This window comes from Alligator mississippiensis, chromosome 3, assembly GCF_030867095.1.
Source record: "Alligator mississippiensis isolate rAllMis1 chromosome 3, rAllMis1, whole genome shotgun sequence".
NCBI classification, from domain to species: domain Eukaryota; kingdom Metazoa; phylum Chordata; order Crocodylia; family Alligatoridae; genus Alligator; species Alligator mississippiensis.
The window spans coordinates 108,004,011-108,013,869 of NC_081826.1; the positions used below are offsets into that span (position 1 = coordinate 108,004,011).

Genomic DNA, 9,859 nt, shown 5'->3' on the forward strand with positions numbered 1-9,859 from the left:
GACTCCCCCTGGAGTCTGAACTGTTATTTAAAGCCTTCCATTATGGAGCTCAATGCAACTAGAAGCTAGATTGCCTATGCCAAGTTTTCAAGTTTAAGATTTTAAACCAGCAATTCTCAATCAGAGTATTATAACTCCGTGGAGTGCTGTGGGGTGCTGCACAATATTACCACTGTTAGGTGTGCAAACACCTATACAAGATTCACAAGATAAACCCAGTAATTTCAAAGAGGAGTATGTAGCCTCAAACACATTCTGACCTTTGTTGTTGTCTCTGATTTCCTCGCATCAGAAGAATGATTACTTCTCTGTAGTCAAAAAGGAGTGAGACCTAAGAGCTGGCATTTTCTGAGAGATGCACTGAATCTAAAAATTTGAGACCCTCTGTATTAAACAGGTTTTCTTTTGTTTAAGAGCCTGATCCTTAATCATTTAGTAAACTTCAGTTTATAATTGTATGTCCCTTTAAGTTAGACCCAGAAACCAGTTAACTTATTTTTGCCATAAAGAAATTCAAAAGGTCTTCCTGAGTCGCACCAGTTCCTCTAGCTCATGGCATGGAGGGGAATGATGTGGTTAGCATCATGACTGGCAACCTTTAAGTGCTCCTTTATGGATTTCATATACTGCAACACCTGCTTACAGTGTACCTCTGCTGAGTATATTGGACAGACAGGGCAATCCCCTTACAAAAAATGAATGATCGCTGATATAAGATTGATTTCAGAGAGTTACACCAACCTGTGACAGAATACTTTTACTTCCCAGGACATTCTATCACTGACCTCAGGGTACCCCCTTTAGACAACAAAAATTTAAAAATCAACTTGAATGGAAAATTACAGAACAAGGAATTATCCACAGACCGGATTGTGTTAAGAATGGTCTAAATTGAAACCATGGATTCTAATCTCATTGGCCAGGTACAGACATTACAGTTTTACAGGTATAAGTGATCAGAAGCTGGTCTATACCCATAACAGAATAGAAGTTTGGCACACAAAACCATTCTGTAACAGAATTTTATTTCACAGCTTTGGGAGACTGGCAAGATACCTTAACCATCCTGCTGCCAATGCATTTTTGTACTCCTATTAAAATAAACCAAACCATTTTGCTTCATTATTTGTAAAGTCAGATCATTTTCTGCTTTCTATTAGCATCCACTTTCTGGAACTTATCTGGATGACAGTTGTAAAATCCTGAGAGTTACTCTTGAAATAATAGCACAGCTTCAGGAGTGGGGAGGATAACATAGTGCTATAGCTTTGAGGTAAAAAACACCACTCCGACTGTAGTCAAAAATAGGTTAGACTCCATGATTTTGTAATAATGCTTAAGCAGCAACTATATAATAGAAGTGTCTGATGACCATCTTATGACCCCTTGAGTAAGATCATGAGGCCAACGACTGAGTTATGGTCTGCTTTTTCTTTTTGCTTACTTAGCATCCCGAAGTTATCTGTGGCTAGCGTTCTAAAATTACACTCAGACACCTGGAGTTACTAAAAGATTACTAAACCTTGCCGTAGTTCCTCTTTTCCTCTGCGCACGCGACAGAAGATTTCTGCCGCAGTTCTGCTTTTTGAATGCGCATGCACCAACCCTGATAAGTCACACTAACCAATAACAAGTTAAATTCAGCCTACAAGATAAGACGTAACAACTAGGAAATTATAATGCTGCCAATGAGAGCCTAATACGTCAAGACTATGTTTATGTAAGCTATAAATATGTAATTCCGGGCCGGACTCTCGTTCAGCTCTGCTTTGGCATTAGCCTCTTAGCTGAACCTGTTTACATAAACAATAAACATGTGATGGACCTAGCCTGTATGTGTGTGTGACTCTCTCCTTGAGGACAATTGGACAAGCCTCCAGGGGAACGAAACTAGCCATTTGGGCAACACGACTGCACAAAAAGAGTGAGCTTTCTGTATGAAAAAGTATATAGTAGTGAACACTCTAAAGAAATCTTATGCAGAAATGTGATTTAGTTAATGTATTTAAATGTTGCACCTTAATATTAAAGTCTTATATAAATTAGAAGGGGGAAAAGATGCTAGAGAATGAGCAGGACTTATAAAATTCCCTATCTGACAAAGCATTTAGCAAGTTTCCTTTCCATTCCCTCTTCAAATGTATGACGGGGGGAAGAGAAAGGCAATTTTTGTTATGTGGTACTAATCTGCAAGTGATATAGTCGGTCACTAGAGGGAGCTCATTTGTAGCATTCCTCAGTTTCAAAGGCTGGCTGGTTAGAGGAATGAGTGAAGGGCTGAGCTGGAGTGCAAAGACTTCTGAAGACTGAGGATGAAAGATTTATCCTTTTATTGGACTGGTCGTCTGAGGACCTGCTGTCAGTAGGAACAGAGGTCCTATGGATGATTTTATCTAGTACTGCTACAAAGTTTTCCAAGGTGCTTTCTGACCAGAGTCGGGCAAACAAAATATTAAGTACACAAAACACAAGTATTTTGTCTGGATTTTAGGACTGTATCCATAGGCAGATCGAGGATTTTGAAAAGCAGCACATCATCACATACAGCACAACACATTTTTTCCAGTTAAACAGAAACTAGAAGCCTTTCTAATATGCTACAGGACTACCACTACATTTTTCAGTTGAAGTTCAAAGCAAAAACAAATATTACTTTATCAGACTGTGCACTAACATATTTGATTATATATTAAATCTAAAAAAAACACAAACTGTACAAGGCAAAAAATAGCCAAAATTGTCAAAAGATAGTATATCATTAGTCCCATAGTCATTATAGTTTAATGTGCATTTCTTATTCAGACTCCTAAAATAAAATCTAGCCTTCTTGAAAGTTTTGACAGTGCCTCCAGTACTTCAAGTATCAGTCATTTCTATGCCTGAGTTAATATTATCAGATCTGAGTTAATTTTTAGCTCTAGCTAAAAGCCTTATCTGCAGGGCTGTGAAATAGAAGAAGACATTACAAGGAGTGACTAACAGAAAGGAAAATTGCAGAAGAAAGGATAGCTGGAATAAGACAACATCCAAACTAAAATGGAGAGTGGGTTATTAATATCTGTGGAGCAGAGAGGATTAGCAGAAGCTGGGGAGATGATAAGTTTGAAGTCAATTGACTCTCTCCGCAACACCTGAATAGAAATGCTGCTGCCTCTCCCAGCCAGTTGGTTTTATAGTTTGGGTGGATCAGGAATCAAAGCGGGGAGGGTGCAGCTGCACCCCCTGCACTCCTTCTGGATCCATCCCTGACTGTAACTACAGAACAGAAGATGCGATTGTATTCTCTGGCAGTATGAAAAGTATGATAGTAAGGTAGTGTCGTGTAGCACAATATGGTACCATTTTGTAATATTTCTAGGTTAAATGCTTTTTATACAAGATGTAGGATGATATTAAATTACTCCTTTTTCCTGGCTTGATTCTATGTATACTGTTACACCCTGGAAAAGAATGGATTCACTTTACCTTGAACTAGACCTGGGAGAGCAGGTGGGTCTTTTTCATGTAGGTGTCTCAGCTTTAACGGAACAGGCCATCAAAAGCACAATGGACTAATATGATCTCAAAGACACACTAAAGCCTGTCTGAATTCAAACCTCAGCACCTGGAGACCCCTTGCTGCCTCCTGCAAGAGAGACAAAGAAGCCCCAAGTTTGAAAGCCTGGCTTGAAAAACAAATTTCAATTTGTTTTATGTATGCAATCTCCCCTGATTTGAGTTCCACATATTTTAAAACCCTTTCTATGTGGTTCCCCTCCTGCCCCCCAATTTTTAGCTCGAACTGCGATATTGAGAGTGACAGTGTGCCAAAATATCCACCTGTCTGTTAACAATAGACCTAATATTTATGCCATTCAATGATTCTTCTTCTGCTGTGTGTCACAGTGGCTACTATACCACTGTGTTAAGAGTAATAATGCCAAAATAGAACCTATTAATTAACCAAGGTCCCCATGTAACCTAAGAAGAATATTTTGTAGATAAAAAAGCATTATAAATAGCCCCATTTTATCCCCAATCTCATGATGTGCTTATTCAGTGACACCCTTTGCCATGGTGAGGGCTACTGACAGAAAGTAAACCATTTATCTCTCCTCCTTCAGAAGCAAGATTCTATATTTTCTTCCTACTATTTACAACATTGTTGTTCATCTTCCAAACTAATCCTGGACAAAATCATGACATACACAAAGACAAACACATCTTCCAGAACAAGAGCAATAGGAGATACATGGGTACAGGTCAGGTCTCCTCATGCAGCTGTGTGTGTGGTCAGTCTCATCAGAAAGGGAAAAAGTGTATTTACAATACACTATCTCAAAGAAAATTGACAAGCATAGATCCATATTAAGATCAGTGGAACTTATGTAGTTGCTTTTATAATGTCCAAAGACAAGACAAGCTATCCTCCAGGGGTAGAACTCTGCTACATCTGTGTAAGTCTGGAGAATGCTATTCCAATAATGAGATTAGTCCTGATTTAATATCACAACATAGCAGGGCACAGTTTGACTCATCAACTCTTCATTTATCCAACAGAAGCTGTCTTAAAACATATGAACATAAGAAGTGGTCCATCTAGCCAAGTATTCTGTTTCTGACAGTGGCAGGGGTGGATGCTTTAGAGGGAAAGCATTGAACCAGATATCTCCAGGGTCATCTATCCCCTATTGATTACCCACTCTGGCACCCCCACTGGTGATTTAGAGATGCCAGCAGAAACATCTCCAACCATACTATCCAATACCCATTAATAGATCCATCATCCATGAATTTATCCAGTCCTTTTTTGTACCAAGCTATCCAATCTGCCTCTACCACCTCCGGGGACACTGAATTCCACAAGTTAACTATGCACTGCATAAAAAAGTACTTTCTCTTGTTAGTTTTAAACCTGTCACCTACTTATTTCAGTGGGTGCACCCTAGCTTTAGTATTCTGGGTCTTGGCGAACAAAAGTTATAAACATGATAATAAAAGTACACACTTGGTCCCAACCCTTCATAATTTTATAAACCTCTCTCATATTCCCTCTCAGCTTCCTCCTTTCCAGACTGAAAGAGTCCTAGCCTTTTTAGTCTTTCTTGGTATAGCAAGATGTAGCACTTTGGCATTCAGACAATTGATTACCTTAACACAAGACTGCAGCCAGAAGTATTTTAAAAGCATACAGCTAATCCAGGCAAAGTACTTCACAGTTTCTGGTGGTGTCAATCTAGACCAGTGGTTCTCAACATTTTTAGGATTGAGGCACCAGTCAGAAAATGCCTGCTCTCCGTTTTCACCTGTTTTTGGAGTAGACAGCAGAATAGTGTCAGTCATGTAGCCCAGCAGACCAAAACAGAACTGCAGAAGAACCTGCTCTCAATCAAGTTCTGACTCACTGTCAAAATTCACCAGTTTTTAATATTTTTATTTTGGTATCAGCAACTTCAAATAGCTTTTTGATTGTGGCTATGGACAGAAGTTATACATAAACCAGTTTAAGTGATCAGAAAGTGGTTTAGACCTGTAACAGAACAGAAGTCCAGTGCACATAAACCGGTTTCAAAATGGTTGAAACTGGTTTAAGATAAACCTGGCTGAATGTAGTATCAAACTTCATGGATTTAGGTCAAAACAGTTTATGAAATCTTTGGTCACATACCCCTTCCTGGTTTAAGTTAAATCAGAGTCCCCCAGCATCCCAGCATGCTTTTCAGCCCTGGGCTGTGTTGTCTGCTCCAGAGACCAGGGCTGGCCACGCCCCTCTGCTTCCTAGCTGGAGCAGTGAGGGCTGGTTCACTGGCCTCACTGGCTGGCTCACTGCTCCACGCCCCCCTCCCAGCAAACCCCAGCTGAGAGCCAGGGAGGGGGGTTAAATTCACCTTCCCCTGAGTACAGAACTGCCTTGCTGGCTTACTTAGTGCTGGCTGCAACTGTAGACTACAAATCCCTCTTCCTGCTTCCAGGCCTGAAAGCAGGAAGAGGAAGTGATGAGCAACCCTAAAGAATCCTGCTGCTGTAAATCTGGACTGCAAATCCCAGAGACCTCAGGGGCAGCAGGAAGAGGAAGTAAACACACAACCTATGTTGTGCTTATAGTTCTTCAGTTTATAGTTTTTCAGAAAAAGAACTATTCTTGTTCATGCTTTTATGAATTCAATGCCACTACCTTTCCACTGCCCGTCAAGGCAGAGTATGGCCTGGGACCTGGCCATGCCCTCTCCACTTCAGCAGGGAGAGGGAGAAAAGTTTTGGAGAGCTTTCTCTCTTCCCCCCCCTTTAGCAGTGGCTGACGTGTGCTCTAGCACCCCTGGCTTCTAGCTTGAGCTACTGCAGGCATGACTGCATGCATTTCCGGAATCAAAAGTGAATGTGTGTTCATTTGCTTAGCGGTATAATCCCTGTAGTTTAGACTAACCTGCAAAGACTGAATCAATTCAGCCTTGGGCTTATTGACTGTCTGTACTTAGCCTGTGAGTTGAGCTCAAAAGAACTTAAACCACAAACATCCACTTTCCCAAAAATCCCCACCCCCACACTGGTTTTTCATACATTATATGCAAATATTTTATATATGAAGAAAAAATAGTGTGTGGGTTGGGGGAATTCCTAGATGGGTTAACAGTTATGACCTGTCTGCAGCTCAATTCACAATCACAAAGCTACATGCCCGCATGCCCCCCCCCCCCCCCCCCGCATACATGTGTTTCTACATACCTTTAAAAATATGGATAGAATACGCATTTAATATTATTAGGGTAAAGTCCCCTTCCTAAAATGCCCATATATGGTGAGTGTGAATACCAGCACCTGGGGGAAAATGCACAAGATGAACATCTAGACCAGGCACAGATATTACACTTTTTATCAGTATAAGTGATTGGAAACTGGTCTAAACCTGTAGCAGAACAGAAGTTCAGCACACAGAGTAGTTTAAAAATGGTGGAAGACAGTCTAAATTAGGCAGCCTGTGTGCCACCTCCACCAAATGGCGAATGTGTGTTCTGTTCACTACCAAACTAAACTACACTGCTTACAGAAAACCGCATAACTTGAATCAATTGTGCCTTGGGCTTTTTGAATGTCTGTACCTTGCCTAAGAGTGTAGTACTTCAAGAAGAGTTACTACTTGCGCTTTAGGTAGCCTTATTTAGCCATGAAGCCATACAGATAGTTTCCCAATGAATTGCTCTCTTTCCCCACTTCCCCTTTTTCCCCTTCAAGTGAAGAATAAATCAAATCAAAGAAGAAACTGCAAAAAGAAAACAACTTTCTGAGAGTTCCAAATCTAGGAACCTCAGCACTTTCATTTGCTGAGCAACTGAAGAAAAAGAAAAAGAGCCTTGTATCCTTACTGCAACTAATTTTCAGGTTCAATGCATCTGGCCAAATAGCAGCAATCAAAGTATACATGAAGAAATATCACAGGTGGATCAATGATCGTCTATTTACAGGACTTCCAATAGGAAAAAATGTAATTCTAACATATGACATTATCTTCAATCTATTGCCCTCCTCTATTCAGGTCAGTGATTCCCAGCCAGGACGCTGAGGCACTCTGGGATGTCTTGAGATCCTTTCAAAGGTGCCACACAATGTTAGCACTGTTAGATGTGCAAACATAACTCACAAGATCAAAGGCAGGGTAGAGATGCACCTTGTAGATGACTTACATCAGCTTATATAGGATGCATCTCTACTGTGACTTCTGCCTGAGTTCAGACTAACACAGGTAACTACTTCCCTTTGCTCACAAAACCCAATGTTTTCAAATAGGAATCCACAGTGTTAAAAACATCCTGTCCTGTCATAGACTATGCAACAGAAGTTCTTTGTAACAAAGACTCACTCTATTATTTCTCTGTAATCAAAAAATAAATTAAAATTAAGTGCTAGCCTTTTCCTAAGGGTGCCTTGAGTCTACAAAGGCTGAGAACCTACGTGCAAAGAACCAGATAAATGATTTCAGGAGGTCAGATGCATTTTAGTCTGTCAGCCAGTTTAAAAGGTTTAGCTCAGAACATTACAAAAGACATCTCAGTTAAATATTAACAATTCGCCGCCTGACCTCTGTCCCAGTATCTTGAAATCGAGAAAGAACTGCCAGCAGAGGAAAGGGGAAAGTAAACAAAAGCAGGAAGAGGGTGAGGAAAGGAAGCATTATTAGCATCTGTGAACAGAGCGTCGGGGGGGGCAGAGAGCTGGAGGAAAAGTTGGCAAGAGGAATAGGAAGGAGAAGGAATAGCAAGAGCTACATTCCAGAGTGCTCTGTAGCTGGCTATGAGGAGACAGAATAATTTAATTTATAATTTATCTTATCACATAAGATATTTGGTAATGTTAAACTCAAACCCCAGTCCACAGAGTACTCAGGTACATGCTTAAATCCTGAACATCAGACAGTCCTAAAAAAAGATTCAGTAGTAGTAAGGCAACTATCTTAGGAAAAATGGCTTATTGATTTGGGGAAAATGCCTTGAAAACAGAACAGTTTTTCCACTTAATTCAAACTAGTTATCATAACCCAAGTGGCTGTTACTTGCAGCAGCAAGCTCAGGAAAGCCAGGAGTTTGTATCTTGTTACCAGGAGAAATAGCTGTCTACTGGTTTCACTAGTTATCAGGGACATGTCATCTTTACATACGGGCCGTTTTCCTTTGTCGCTAATTTCTTTTGTCAGTTTTCTTGTTGCTAGTTTTACTAATCGTTGTTTGATTTTAACATCTTCTCTCACCTGAAATAAAAGTACTTTATTGCAGTCTTTCATTTTTTGAAGCGAAGGCTAAGAGGTGGCTTGACTCTACAAGTACCAAAATAGGGAAGAGGTTGCGAAGGACAGACCTGTCAAGTGTCCCCATGGGTTAATCGTTTGTGGGCTTCTCCAGGACACCCACTCAGGTCTTAAGTCTCTAGCTCTCGCCTTCCTTGGAGAAGGATCCTCCATTACTCCCTCAGCAGGCTGAGCACGTGAAAAAAACTTCCATGGGGTAAATAAGGGCAAGGATTACAGTGCATCAGATGCTTGGCATAACAGCCCATATGCATGCTCTTACATCAGTCTAAGTGAAAGGTAACCCACAATGGTGTCAGACATGCAATTATCCAAGAAGGCATGACATTTACTCTCCTACCCTATTGTGACTTATCTCCTCAGCTGATCTAAGTTATATTCAGTACCTGCAGCTCTGCTCAATCAGGAGCCTTAGCAGGGTTTAGTAGTAGTGAGACAGGTCTCACCAAGCAAGATGTTATTTATTTAGGCAAAAAAACCCATTGAAGAGAAAATGGATTTTAAAAACAACAGCTCACCATTGGTATCTGGCAGTTCTTGGATCAACAGTCTCTTTTCTCCCTTCCCCAGCATAAGGCTCTCGTTTTACACAGTGTACACAGCTTCGTTTCATACACTTGCTAAACCAGTCTATGAGCTTCCTCTGCAGGGTGGGGGTGAAACTATTACCTGCTTCAACACATTAAACATGCAGGCAGATAATTCATTTCTTCATAAAAGCCTCCCATACATTACCCTTGGAACCAGGTAAACAGAGCCTTTGAGATGCACACAACCGCCACACAGTGAATACAAGACTCTTTGATATTTCATAATTTCATAACATTGCAGCTGTCACATTGCTAGCTTCACACTGCAGGGGGCAGAGAGGTGGGAACAAAAAACAAAAAACACAAGATCCAGGGGCTGGAAGTTGAACATGACAAATTCTGACTAAAAATATAACATATGCCTTTACCAGTAAGGGTTACTGACTCACCTAGGGATGTGCTAGATTACACTTTCAGTCTTTAACTCAAGACCAGTTGTCTTTCTAAAGCAGCAGTCAGTAACCTTTTAAAGCTGCTGGCTGGATTGCCCCAG

The 9,859-nt window shown here is 40.6% G+C and overlaps 1 protein-coding gene across 1 annotated transcript in view; it reads right to left on the bottom strand.

Moving 5' to 3' along the window:
* Nucleotides 1-9,404, bottom strand: part of LOC102571673 (lysine--tRNA ligase) — an 87,107-nt gene extending 77,703 nt beyond the window's left edge. The window contains exon 1 of the mRNA XM_019490554.2: nt 9,295-9,404. Coding sequence (XP_019346099.2) covers nt 9,295-9,389 — 95 coding nt within the window. The 5' untranslated portion in view covers nt 9,390-9,404. The remainder of the gene's footprint in view (nt 1-9,294) is intronic.
* Nucleotides 9,405-9,859: the final 455 nt, after the last annotated feature.